This window comes from Macrobrachium nipponense, chromosome 10, assembly GCF_015104395.2.
Source record: "Macrobrachium nipponense isolate FS-2020 chromosome 10, ASM1510439v2, whole genome shotgun sequence".
Taxonomy (NCBI): Eukaryota; Metazoa; Arthropoda; class Malacostraca; order Decapoda; family Palaemonidae; genus Macrobrachium; species Macrobrachium nipponense.
In genome coordinates this window covers 91,666,138-91,680,137 of record NC_087204.1, presented here as the reverse complement: position 1 = coordinate 91,680,137, position 14,000 = coordinate 91,666,138, and the positions used below count along the sequence as shown (strand labels likewise).

The 14,000-nt window shown below is 43.9% G+C and overlaps 1 protein-coding gene across 1 annotated transcript in view; it reads left to right on the top strand.

Moving 5' to 3' along the window:
- LOC135223752 (eukaryotic translation initiation factor 2-alpha kinase 3-like) overlaps positions 1–14,000 on the top strand; it is an 85,712-nt gene that overhangs the window by 43,927 nt on the left and 27,785 nt on the right. Inside the window, exons 7-9 of the mRNA XM_064262508.1 lie at positions 1,323–1,458; positions 1,785–1,964; positions 8,386–8,524. Coding sequence (XP_064118578.1) covers positions 1,323–1,458; positions 1,785–1,964; positions 8,386–8,524 — 455 coding nt within the window. The remainder of the gene's footprint in view (positions 1–1,322; positions 1,459–1,784; positions 1,965–8,385; positions 8,525–14,000) is intronic.

The following is a 14,000-nucleotide window of genomic DNA, read 5'->3' as shown; positions in this document are numbered from 1 at the left end:
CTACAGGAGGGAAACTATTGCGAAGTAAAACTGCTGGGTTATGCATGAAGGTACTGTAATGGAGAAGGGGGTAGGAGCAAGGTTGGAAAAATGGTTGAATTAACAACTTGGTTTGGGAACCACAACAGGAAGATTTTTGTTCTTATAAACATATTAAACATAAAATAGCATTGCTTCATGTGAATGTCCTCTGTCACACCATCATGAATGGTCTTGCGAGGAGAAAACCCACACCACATGCTTACTTTGTGCCCGACTGTCCAGGAAACTCATTGAGTGTAAGATGAGGAGTGCTGACGTGACATGTTTATCAAAAGAATATGATTGAAATGAACATTGGTGTCCATCAAGGATCAGCAATCTTTTATTGTTTTAGTAATTGAGGAAGCTGTAAAGGAACAGAGAAAGGCAGATACCAGAAGTTACACCTTATACAAACCAGAATTTACACCTTATACAAATGTCTTGGTATTATTAGCAGGATCAAAGAAAGAAGTGTAAAAACATTTAAAAGATTGAAAATGGAATGGAGAGAATTGTAAACAGAGTTAAGCAAAACTGAATTCATGATAATTAGAATACAGTGAAGATGCATTCTGGAAAGCACCTATGAACTGATGTGGGTATGGTGGAAAGGTGAAAGCAGTAGCTGCTATATATTGCTATATATATATAGTGTCACGGAAAAGGCTTAGCATTGCAAAATTTGACTGTAGTTGGAGGTTTTCGTTCCAGGCCTATATAAAAAGAGCTAGTGACGTAGAGGTGGAAGGATTATGTTAAGGTGCAGGCAGTTCCTTGGGAAGGTAAAACAGTATTGCACTATGTAGTGATCAGTAGCAAAAATTTTGAAAGCTTGTTTTAGGTGTGTACTTCAGTATAAATAATGAGGTGTTATTACAAAGGACCGATGTTCAGGACTTGAGTGAACTTGGAACATTTTGTTATATGATAAGGTGATTTGTTAGAGATGTGTTTGGAAGCTGGTAAGCTGGTAAATTGATTGAAGTCTCTAGGGTTGAGATTGGTTGGGACCTTATGAGTAGAGGTGAATGATCAATTAGAGAAGGGATGAATGTGGAAATGGCAGGAAACTGAGAAAAGGTAATTGTTAAGGCTGTAAACCAGATGAGAAGTGAAGTTAATTGTGCTTAAGAGAGAGGAGCATGGAAAGAATTTATTTTGATGTCTAACCCAGTCATGGGAAATGCTGATTTTAGTGATGTATTAGAAATACATAGTCTTACGGTAGTTATTAGGAGAATAGCTATTGTAGAAGAATAATCTCTTTCTGCAAGTTTTGTTTTTTTGTTTTTTTGTAGGGAGCAGATGACCATAAGCAACCAGCTTTATATGTTGGTGTTCATCAGAAACAGTTGTACATTCAACAGAGTGGAGGAATGCGCCATAGAGTAAACACTGCTTTTAGAGTTTTTTCGTCTGGTATGCCAGATGAAGGTCAGTTTAGCTGCCATATTTGTATGGTATTACAGTTTTAAAACTGAAATTATTTTTATATTTTGTAAAATCTGCCAATTACCTGACATATATCTAGAATAGATATTGGCTGACTTTGAGTAAAATGGGGGACTTTGTTGTAATTCTGTACTAAAAGGGGAGATTTTCTTTTAGTTTAGAATATAGAAGCTGACATTTAATGGAACATTGATTTTAAGATATTTCATAATGAAGTAATTGGCTTAGCAATGAACAAATAGGCCTAGTATTTATCGCTATTCCTCATTCCCATGCTAATATGTTCAATATTTTATTTTCAATTTCAGAAGGAGGGGCTAATGAAGTATCATTTCCTAGAGTTCAGTGGCGTCCTTACCTAGCCACTGCGCTATCAAGGACACCAGTTGTAAATTTTAATGAAAGAAAACATCCTTTGCTTGGGGACTCAGAAGCTGGCGAGGAAATAACAGCAGTTGCCATTCCACAGCAGATCGATTATCCATATGGTAAGGGTATTTTATTTTTGTGTTTGATAATCGAAATAGTACAACCTTCTCGTTTTATAGTTACATTAAGGTGTTGCAGTCAGGGAAAGAGGTTGTTCAAAGTTCAAACAGTTTCTGTGGTTGTATTAGTGATGGTCACTATAGTGTGGCCCTAGATCAACTTGGTTGTCTCCCCAGATTTGCAAAGTTAAGCCAAAGAGAGTTTTAGTCAGTAGAGGTCATTATTAGAACCCATTTTTAAGGTTAACAAGCATAAAATTAGTCTTATTGCATAATTTTCATAGCAATCACACTTCCTCTGCTGCTGTTTGGTGCTTTTGAGGAAATTCCATCGTTTCCTTTTTTTGTTCTGTATTTGGCAACCTTTTTTTTCATGTTCCTTCTTGACCTCATCTTTCTTCACTCCACGTTGGGAGAGTTAATGCTTAACGTTGCTTTTAATGTATTAGTCTGTCATCCTTTAATGTTTCTTTTAGTGGTAATTTTCCTTAAAAGACGGCATTGAAAGTTTGTGGTCTTTGGTTGTAACTTTAATTTTATTAATTTATGTGCTCTTTGATGGCTCACTTATGTTTGATCATATGTGGAGCAAATCTTCGGTCTTCACAATAGGAGTCATTGTCAGCTCTTTGTAATGGGGACCTCCTAGAGTTGCAGTTTCTCCTCCAAAGAACACAGTTAGAGGATGTGATCGACAGTAGACTTGTTGATACTAATGATAAACTAGTCCAGCAGGCTGTATCAAAGTCGGAGGTTCATTCTCGTCATCCTCCTCCTCAACGGAATGCTAGATGGTCTCCCCCCCGGAAGTAAACCAAGCATACATCTTCTGTGAGGACATCTCAGCCTTCTACAGTTTCAGGGTCAAGACAACAATGCCCCTTTCGGTCTTGCCCCTACAAGTTGGGTAGGGCCACCAGAGGCAGGGACAGAGGGGGTCGTCGATAGAGAGAGTGCCTCTCCCTTCCCGGTGCCTCTGGTTGAGGGATGCCTGGCAGTCCATTGAGCCAAATGGCAATTTCATGGAGTGAAGAAGTGGTTAGTAGATGTCCTTTGGGTGGGATACCTCCCACCTTTCGACTTTCCTACCCTCTCTCGGACAAACCCCTCCTCACCTGACTTAAGCTCGAAGTTCTCTGAAGTTTCTAGCTCTTCTAGGCAAATTTTTGAAGATGCTGGACAAGGTCGCAGTGGAAGAAGTACATCAACCTTCACCAGGGTTTTACAGTCGCATCTTCCTGGTTCCAAAAGCCACAGGCGATTGGAGGCTAGTGGTAAATCTTTCCACACTGAACCTATATTCATCAGGAAGACGAGGTTCAGGATGGAGATGCTCTGGACATTTCTGGCAGCAGTAAGGGAGAATGACTTTATGCTGTCAATAGACTTGAAGGATGTGTACTTCCAGATCCAAATTCACCCTTCTTCCAGGAAGTTCCTTCACTTCAGCCTTTGCTGTAGTCTCAAATTGGGTTCGTGCTCAAGGGATTTGTCTACTGAGATACCTCGATGACTGGCTGGTCTTGGCAAGTTCCAGAGAGAAGCTACTTCAAGACAGGGATCACCTACTCCAGTTTTGCAAGAGCCTGTGTAATGTAGTAAACCTGGAGAGGTCCAGTCTGGTTCCCAGCCACAGGAGTCTGTAGGTATCTGGGTATGTCCATAGATACGGTAGTGTTGAGGGTTTTTGCGTTGGAACAGAGGTTACAGAATTTCAGGACGGTGGCACGATCCTTCCTGTCACAAACCAAACGACCAGCTCACCAGTAGCAGGTTCTGCTAGGTATCTTGACATCCCTAGAAAAGCTGGACCCTCACAGTTGACTCCACCTATGTTCCCTTATGTGGAGGTTGAAGGAGTTCAGGTCCCCAATGGGCGATTCCCCTCGACAGCAAGTACCCCTTTCAGATCAGGTGATAAGAGACCTGCATTGGTGGTTGGACAGTCAGAATCTTAGATAGGAGTCCCTCTACTTTCTCCCCATCCAGATTATCTCCTGTTTTCGGATGCATCCGTTTGATGGTTGGGGTGCTCATCTTGAGGACCTTCTGGCTTTGGGTGTTTGGAGTGCTGAGGACAGGAAGCTTTGCATCAACATCTTGAGCTAAAAGCAGCATTTCTGGGACTCAACGAGTTCCGGGAGAAGGTAGAGGGACATTCAGTTGCTCAGATGTTGGACTGGACAACACGACAGTGGTAGCCTATGTCAACAAACAAGGAGGGCTAGTATCTTGCCAGCTCCACTCGTTGACAGTAGAGATACTTCGGTGGGTAATTGTCAACTCCTAGGAGCTCTTAGCTAGATACATTCCAGGCAAGAGGAATGTAGTGGCCGACAAACTAAGCCAACAGAATAAAATCCTTGGCACGGAATGGTCTCTGCATCAGGACATTGGGAACAGGCTATTTCTTCTTTTGGGAAGGCCCATGTCAGATCTTCACAACTCACTTCAACAGGAAGTAGGAGGTCTGCATGTTGGTAGTCCCGGATCCTCTGGCTCTAGCAGAGGGCGCCCTTCAACATCCTTGGGACAATCTTGAAGTTTACGCCTACTCTCCATTTTGCCTGATCCGTCAAGTCTTGAACAGGGCAATGAGCTCAAAATCTCTGGATGACCCAAGTCGCTCCCCTGTGGCCTCAAGGAGAGTGTTTCCCAGATCTTCTGTATCTACTTTCAGAAGTACTGTGGGAAATTCCCATGTGGCACCACCACCTTTGCCAACCTCATGTAGAGAGGTTCTATCAATAAGTAGAGTCCCTGTCTCTTCACGGCTGGAGGCTATCAAGTATCTCCTTCGAGCAAGAGGATTTTCTAGCAATGCAGGGGGGCCACATGTCCAGCTATTTCAGGAAGTCTTCGTCAGCAGTCTATCACGGCAGGTGGGCAGTCTATTGTAATTGGTGTCATCGAAGGGGTTTCTCTCCACATAGAATGTCTTCATCCTGGGAGACCTCTTTGTTGTTTAGGAGTTCCAAGCAATCCTGTCCACCAAAAGAGCTTAAACCTCCGACTTGGGATCTTTCCCTTGTCCTTGGAAGTCCACTCAAGCTCCATCTGAGCCCTTACATCGGTCATCAGACAGGAGTCTTGGCTCTGAAAATAGTTTTCCTGTTGGACTTGGTGTCCTCGAAAAGAGTTGGAGAACTCCATGGTCTGAGCCGTGATGTGAAACACATCAGGGGTTAGGGGTCTGTAGCCTTTGAATTTGTCCCAAAATTTGTAGCCAAAACTCAGAATCCCTTGGTGCATATGACAAGTTTGCCTCAGGCACAGCAGTTCCCTCATTGAATGGCTGTGGACAGTGACCCTCAGGAACTATGGCTTTGTCCTGTCAGGGCACTGCACTGCTATCTGAAAAGGACTCGTCACCATTGACCTAGGCGTGAAAGACTTTTTGTCAGTACGGGCTAAGTCAGGAAGGAAGTTTCCAAGAATGTCAAACCACGTTCACTACCTTTCATCTGAAGGATATTGCCCACAGGTCCTAGAACACATTTTCCATATCTTCCATTAGTGCAATGAATATGGACATGCCACATTGTACTGAATCCAGCAGACTGAGTTTTTGGGTATTCATCTACCTATTCTCTCACAGGCTATGACCCTCTCCTTTAGAACTCGTTCTTCTAAAAAGGATGGTCAGGTGGGCTGAACCCCAGCCGGTTCAGGGTACTTCTATCTCCCTCTAAGTATAATGTGATAGTGTAGGTTTGTTTTAGTAAGGCAATAGGTTTGCAAGTGGGTTTGTATATAAAAGAAAAAATTTATTTAGTTAATATTGATTTAATTATTGATTTATTTTTAAAGAGCTTCACAAATGGAAAAATCTGCACACTAAACCCAGTATCTTGCCCTTTAACACCAAGGACTTCAGTACATTACCACAATTATTAACATAAGCCTTCTCAAAATGGAAAATACATAATCTCCAAGTTATACTGTCTTTATTATTACATATTGATACAATTCCTTTTTCTGTGCTTGCATACTAGGCAGTGCTTCAAATTTCAGTCACTTTAAAGGCTCACAAGCTAATGTAATTGACAAGGTTCATCTGTCTTCACCAAAGGTACAATTTTTTCATACTTTAATCCATAGAAGGGCAAGAACCATGCGTACAAATGAACGGGGAGAAGTTTCACACATGTAACAAAAAAAAAATTAAAACAAATATACTTAACAAGAACTAACAAATCAATAAAAATAATTTGCTTTCAAAATAAATCAATAATTAAAATCAATATTAACTAAATAAAATTTTTTCTTTTATATACAAACCCACTTGCAAACCCATTCATTGCCTTATTAAAACAAACCCACACAACCACAATAAGTATCCTATTGTTAAGACTTAAGAATTGTTCTGTGTATGAACAAATGGCAAATCAATCTGCATTTTTCATAGCTTACAAACCTGAGGTCTTAACATTATACTGCTCTCCTCTAGCCACCCCTCTTGTGTAGTGGGTTGGAAGAAAGACTGATGTGTCACAAGGTCCCCTTGGTCGGTGACCAGCTTCCATCTTGTATATGTATGGGTTGCCAGATGCCACAGATTCCTTGCTTTACAATGATTGATTGTTTTTAACCAGTTTCCAGCTGGCACTAGATAATCCTATTGTTAAGACCTCAGGTTTGTAAGCTATGAAAAATGGAAATTGATTAAAAAAATTTGCCATATTATATTGAAATAGCAAATATTCAATACATAGGGATTGAGGGAAGAAAGACATGTACCTTACTAGAAACAGGCAAAATATTGACGTTGATGAATATGGTGTTAATCATCCTAGCTTTAGGTAAGACTTAATTGTCATCTGCTTCCTTGTAGAGAGTTGATTTATAGTGTACCTTACCAGGCACACTGGAACACCTTGCTATCCGACTTCTGTAAGTTTACTCACTCTAGTTTTTACGTCATTGCCAAACAAATCTTTGGTAGACCCTTGTTAGACTGGGAATGTGATTCACTGATCTTGTTACTGTAATAGTTTGCAGAGTTCTCCCATTTAATATCTGCATAAGGTGTAGTCAGAAGAAATATTTAATCTGATGTGCAGAAATTGACTAAATCACATATTGTTTACAATTATAAAAAAAATGAAGGCACTGGTAGCCTCTTACCGAGGATGGTAAACTAACAAGTTAGCAATTACCTATTCTTAAGGGAGTTTTAATTATAGACCATGGAAGAGAACAGTTGTGAAACTGATTTTATCTGAAGGATGAAAATTATTTACATTTTAAATTTTATGTAGCATTTTAAAGAGTGCAACAGTAAGAATTCATTTTTATGTTTCATAGTATTTTAGTAAAAGAATTAGTGTCTTATTGTCTCATATTTATTCAGAGCTCTTCTTCTCTAGCTAGACAATGCATGGCAACAACTATACTTTTATTGGATGATACACTTGGGTTAGGCCCCAGAGGTAATTTAATGATGTGATTAATTTCTTTTACCCTGTATATTGGAAAATTAACATAATGCTAGTATCTTACGTTAGTTTTAGGTACTGCAGTTATGGTAAATAATTCATCCCTTTTGCAGAAAATAACATGCTGGATTAATAATTATCTTGTATGATAGATGTAGAGTATTTGATTGAGTAAGTGACTGGTAAAGCTACTTGATAATTTTTGTGCAGTAGTGGTTTTTATTTTGAAGAAAGTTTTAATAAGAAATTATACCATGGATTCAGCATTACAGTAATCCAAGAATATGCATAGAGAGATACTGAGAAGGATTTGAAAAAAAATCTGTCATTTGGGGTATATTGGACAGAAATGTGTTACATGTCATTTAATATGTCTCTTTCTGTATTTCCATATCTGATTTCCACTTGACCTAAATTTGTATTAACTGCAGTGTATTTGTTTTCATTTTAAAATCTAATATTTCATGGGTACGAGTGTCCTGAAAGGTTGTGACTGTAGTCGTGAATTCCCTCCTTTGTGTAAAGAAAATCTTCCTTTTTTGGGATGGTTGCTTCGTTCAGCCATCTGTTGCTTTTCATCTTCTTTTAAGGGATTGAGTATAGTGAAGTTCCTCTGCTATATTGGTTATCTAGTGTGCCTCTTATAAAATAATTCACACAAATAGTGATGTATTGTAGTTTTTCCAAACTAATTTTACATATATCACTACGTATTGCCATATGATACTTCACAGAAACTAAGAATGTTAGTGGGAGCAGGTAGCCACTTTCCTTTTGTAAGGCTCTCACTTCGTAGCAATCTAATTACTCATTTCTCTGTTAATACAAGGTATTGAGAGTTTAAAGCTTTTGTAATGTCTTCTATGCAAAATAGTTTTATAGTTATTGAGGAAAATGTTGATTATCTACAATGTGTTGTATTTTAGGGAGCAAGTAATGTTTTACTAATAAATCTATCACCTATTCAATTGTTTAATTTACAGATAATGGGTATTACTTATTTGCTGATGAAAACACTGGGCAATTAAATTTTAGTGGACCTTGGGAAGTTCCAGTTTTAGAAGAGGAAACACTTATGGATGAAGTTACTTCATATGTTTTTCGGATTTGTTTCCAAATTGGGTAAGTACCTAGACTTATCAAAAGGGTTTTTTGTTTATGCAAGTATTTTTAGCAAAATTCCTTGGCTGTTTTTTGTTGGTCATGTTATCTTGCTTTATTAGGAACCCTTTAGCTTGTAACCATAATAAACAGTGATGTTTGTAGGAAGTGGCAGTGACTTGAGCAATAGGTGTTAAAATTTATATATATTGGTTTTTTGTTCATGAAACTTACTTGGCAGATATATATATAGCTGTATTCTCCGAAGTCCGACAGAATTTCAAAACTCGCGGCACACGCAGTGGGCGGCCAGGTGGTAGTACCCATTTCCGCGCCGCTGGGAGGCGGATATCAGGAACCATTACCATTTCATAATTCATATTTTTTCTGTCGCCGGTCGGTAAACACCTGTTTACAGACCTCCGCCCAGGATTTTTGGATTTTGACTCGTTATAAGTATCTGGATTGACTTTTGGTTTTGACTCTGGATTGTTGGATTGGCATACGCGATAGTGGACTGTTTTTGGATTTTGGATTGACTTTTCTATGAACGTGATGTCTGGATCAAGTTCAGTGAGCTTCAGAGTGTGTGTGAGAAGTGATTGCAAGGTGAGGCTACCGAAATCATCGGTAGACCCCCACACAGTTATATGGGGTGTAGGGGGCATGTTTGTTTGCTGGTTGATCGTTGCATTGAATGCAAAAGTTTGACTGAGGATGAATGGAAGGTGTATGAATCCTATCGCCGTAAGTTGGAGCGCGATAGGATCAGGAGGGCTTCCTCCAAGAGCGGTTATACGAAAGGTAAGGGAAGTAACATTTCTCCTATTCTAAACACAGTAGAATTTGCTTCACGCTAATCTGTGTTGTTCCTGAGGGCCCTAGTTCTGTGTCTGGAGAAGGTAATGCCCTTTCTCTGATTCTAGAGTCATTACGCACTCTAGAGTCCAAAGTGTTGGCCCTTGAAACGGCTCGAGTAAAGTGTGTGATCGTGCCCCTAGTGTTGTGGAGGGGGCGTCAGATCGGCCCCATAATGCCTCTAGGTCTAGACCTCTGTCGGACTCCCAGAACTCGGGGAGTGGGCATGTCGAAAGCCGCAAGAGGGTTACGGGGGCTCCCCACCGATCTGGCGTCCCTTCGGCAGGACCTGTTTGCTTCTTCCCAGGCTGCCAAGGAGCGTGCTCAGGCTCGCATCCTTAAGGACTGTTTTTCGTCCTCCGAGGCGCCCTCGCGCAAGGGTGGAGCGCTCGGAGTGACTCGCGTCCGTTGAAAAGGACTTTTCCTAGGGAGGACGCTTTACGTCCCCTCTCTCCGCTCTCGTTGCGGTCTTCGCCTGCGTCGTATGACGCGTTTCCTCCTCAGAAGAGAGGTAGGCGTCGTCCGAGGACGACGCTGAGAAGCGCTCTCTCGCCTCGGAGAGGCAGGTTGCTGTACCTTTGAGAAGGAAGGAGGCGTCCCCCCGCGCCCCGTCGTCTTCTCGCAGGCGCAGCCCTTCACCTCCTCTCGGTTCTTCACCTACGAAGAGTATTCTTGCGTCGCTTCAGACCAATTGTCGGCCTTAATGGCTCGGAAGACTCGCCCAGCAGCAGTTGAGCCTAAACGTAGGAAGGACGCTAGACTGCCTGTCAAGAGGACGAGGCAGTCTCCTTCTCCGTCTCCTCGTTCGCTCTGTCTCCGCCCGCACGTCAGGAGCCTTTGAGGACGCTCGACAGGACGCCTTGGAGGACGCTTTTGAAGACGCTCGGCAGGACGCTTTGGAAGACTATCGTCGGGATGTTTGCTTGACGCTTTGCCTGTGGAGAAGGCTTTCGAGAGCACTCAGAAAGGACGCTTTGAAACGGAAAGCTGGACGCTTGAGCGTGAAACGTAAGGACGCTCCTCGAGAGAGACTAAGAGTAACCTCTCTTGACGCGCAGCGCAGTCAGGACGCTCTTCCGTGTTCGAGCTCTAAAGATCGACAGAAGGTACGGTCGCTTTGAAGAGGCTGATTTTAGTCTTCCTCGAAAGCCTTTGTTGAAGGCTAGACCCGTTGGGCGCGCACGCCCGCTCCAGAGGTTCAATCTCCTTTGCCTCTTCGGAGGAAGGAGAGCTTAGTAGTCCGGCGGACTCAGTGGAGGAAGAACAGCCGTCAGTTTCGTCGGTTTCCGACTACAAGGTGCTGGTTCGTCTTTTACGTTTTTTGTTTGGTGAGAAGTTCCAACCTGCAGCTCCTAAGTCTCCTCCCTCTCAGTTTTCGTCTTCGAAGTCGGGCAAGGTTTCGGAAGTGGTGGAGATGAAGACTTCCTTGTCCACTAAGAGAGCGTTCAAGAAATTGCAGGATTGGATGGAACGTCGGAAGGATCAGGGCAAGTCGACTTTCGCCCTTCCTCCTTCAAGACTCAGTGGGAAAGGCGGCATTTGGTATGAGACCAAAGCTGAAGTAGGAGTTAAGATCCCGTCTTCTTCCCAAGGGGACTTTGCTAGTCTGGTAGACGCCCAGAAAAGAGATCCCTTTTATCGTCCGCTAAGATTTCATGGCACAACGGAGATCGACCATCACATGAAAGGGCTGTTAAAAGACTCTGGAAGTCTTTAATTTCCTAGACTGGTGCCTAGGAGTCCCTGGATCTTCAATCTAGGAGTCCTGATTCTTTGAGTCTGGGGGAGCTGTCCAATGTGTTGTCATGCATGGACAAGGCCGTCAGGGATGGTTCGGAAGAGTTAGTGTCTCATTTCGGCACTGCCTTCCTCAAGAAGAGAGCGCTTTTCTGCAATTTTACAGCGAGGTCTGTTTCTGCATCGCAGAAAGCAGAGCTTCTCTTTGCACCTCTTTCGAGCCATCTCTTCCCCCAGGCTATGGTAAGGGACCTGGCAGTGAGCCTACAAGAGAAGGCTACCCAGGATCTCTTGGCCCAGTCTTCAAGACGTCCCGCAGTCCCTACCACCCGTCTCGTCTGGACGACCGCCTAGGAAGGTTAAACCCTTTCGTAGCGCGCCTCCCTCGAGAGCTGCTCCTCGAGGGAGAGGACTTGCAAGAGGAAGAGGTTCCTTCAAACCTAAATCCCTCTAAGTGAGAAGAAAGTCCTTCAGATGCCTGTCGGAGCCAGGCTAAAGTTCTTTGCGGGTGCGTGGAGAGAGAGAGATACAGATGCGTGGTCCCTCAAGATAGTGGAACAGGGGTACAAGATCCCCTTTGTGGACCCTCCTCCTCTTTCTACGAATCCTCCCAGAGATCTTTCCCCGTCGTATCAAGGGGAGAAACATCAGGTTCTTTAGATCTTTTTAGATCAAATGATCATGAAAAGAGCGGTGGAGCAGGTCTTAGACCTGGGGTCACCAGGATACTACAACAGACTTTTCCTGGTACCAAAGCAGTCGTCGGGGTGGCGTCCAGTCTTGGACGTAAGCAGCCTGAATCTTTTCGTAGAAAAGAAAAAATTCAAGATGGAAACACCTCAGTCGGTTCTAGGAGCCTTAAGACCGGGCGACTGGATGGTGTCCTTGGACCTACAGGACGCATACTTTCACGTGCCTATCCACCCTCTTTCAGAAAGTTTTCTGAGGTTTATGCTAAGGGACAAAGTTTGGCAATTCCGAGCCCTTTGTTTCGGTTTAAGCACGGCTCCGATGGTATTTACCATTGCTCATGAAAAACGTAGCGAGATGGTTACATTCTGCAGGATTAAGAGTGTCCCTGTATCTCGACGATTGGCTGATCAGAGCATCGTCAGAAGAAAGGTGTCTGAAGGACCTTCACTTCACTTTGGACTTGGGCGAAGTCCCTGGGACTTCTGGTCAACCTCGAAAAGTCGCATCTGACCCCCAACACAGTCCATCGTGTATCTGGTGGGGATTCAGATGGATTCAGTGGCTTTTCGAGCGTTTCCGTCCCAGGAACGACAGCTGCAAGGCTTTTAGAGAGAGTTTCGGCACCTTCCTGGGGAAGGAAGCTTGCTCGGCGAGGGAATGGATGAGTCTGCTGGGAACCATTTCCTCGCTGGAAAAGTTTGTTTCCCTGGGAAGACTACACCTCAGACCTCTCCAGTTTTTCTTAGCAGACGAATGGAGAGTTCCCTCAGAGAGGATCTGAATGCGACCCTTTTCATCACCAAATCGGTGAAGAACCATCTAAGATGGTGGCTAGATCCTCGGAAGTTTCGAGAGGGGCTGCCGTCCCCTAAAGCTTCTGAGCCCAGACCTAGTGTTGTTTTCCGACGCCTCGGTGTCGGGATGGGGAGCAACACTGGGCAGGGGAGGGAAGTGTCAGGCACCTGGAGGGGGCTTTAATGCCGGTGAGACCGGTGTCCTGGCACATCAATGTGAAAGGAACTAGCGGCGGTTTTTCTGGCGCTACAGTTCTTCCAACAAAAGGTTGCAGAGAAGTAGTCCAAGTCAACTCGGACAACACCACAGCCCTTGCGTACCTAAAGAAGCAGGAGGTACACACTCCCGTCCTCTTTTTTATTTAGCGAGGGAGATTCTGCTGTGGGCAGATGCGAAGACGGATAAGGATCCTGACGAGATTTATTGCAGGAGTCCAGAACGTCAGAGCAGACCTTCTCAGCCGATAAGATCAGAATCCTGCCGACGGAATGGACGTTGCACCAGGACGTCTGTCGAGAGCTCTGGAGACTGTGGGGGTGTCCGTTAGTCGACCTATTTTGCGACGTCGAGAACAAGAGGTTGCCTCTTTATTGCTCCCCTGTGCTGATCCGGGAGCAGTCCGCGATAGACGCTCTGCTCTGGGACTGGACGAACCTAGACTTGTATGCCTTCCCGCCATTCAAGATCATGGGGGAAGTAGTAAGGAAGTTCGCGGATCGGAGGGGACGAGGTTGACCGCCCTGATCGCGCCCCGATGTGGCCCGCGCAAGGAACTGGTTCCACAGAGGTAATGTCATTCATCATGACTTTCCGAGGACGTTGCCCTGGAGGAAAGATCTACTCAGACAGCCCCACTTCGCAAGATATCACCGAAACCTCTCCGCTCTGGGTCTGACTGCGTTCAGACTATCGAAAAGCTGGCCAGAGCGAGAGGTTTTTTTAAAGCTAAAGCGCTGCAAAGGCGATCGCCAATGCTAGGAGAACGTCCTCGAGAGCTGTTTACCAGTCGAAGTGGGCTTCCTTCAGGGCATGGTGTAGAAAGGAGGGAATTTCCTCTTCCACTACCTCTGTGAGCCAGATAGCCGATTTCCTGCTATTTTTAAGGAATGTACAGAAGCTGGCTGTCCGACCATCAAGGGATATAAGAGTATGCTGTCGGCAGTCTTCGCGCTACAGAGGACTAGACCTGTCTGATAACAGGGATCTTCACGATCTCCTGAGATCATTTGAGACATCCAAGATACCTCAGGCGAGGCCTCCTTCTTGGAACTTGGATTTAGTCCTTAGACTGTTAATGTCGAGTCCTTTCGAACCTCTACATGAAGCGTCTCTTAGGAACTTGACGAAGAAGGCTCTTTTCCTAACTGCTCTGGCGACGGCGAAGAGAGTTAGCGAAATTCAGGCCATTTGTAAG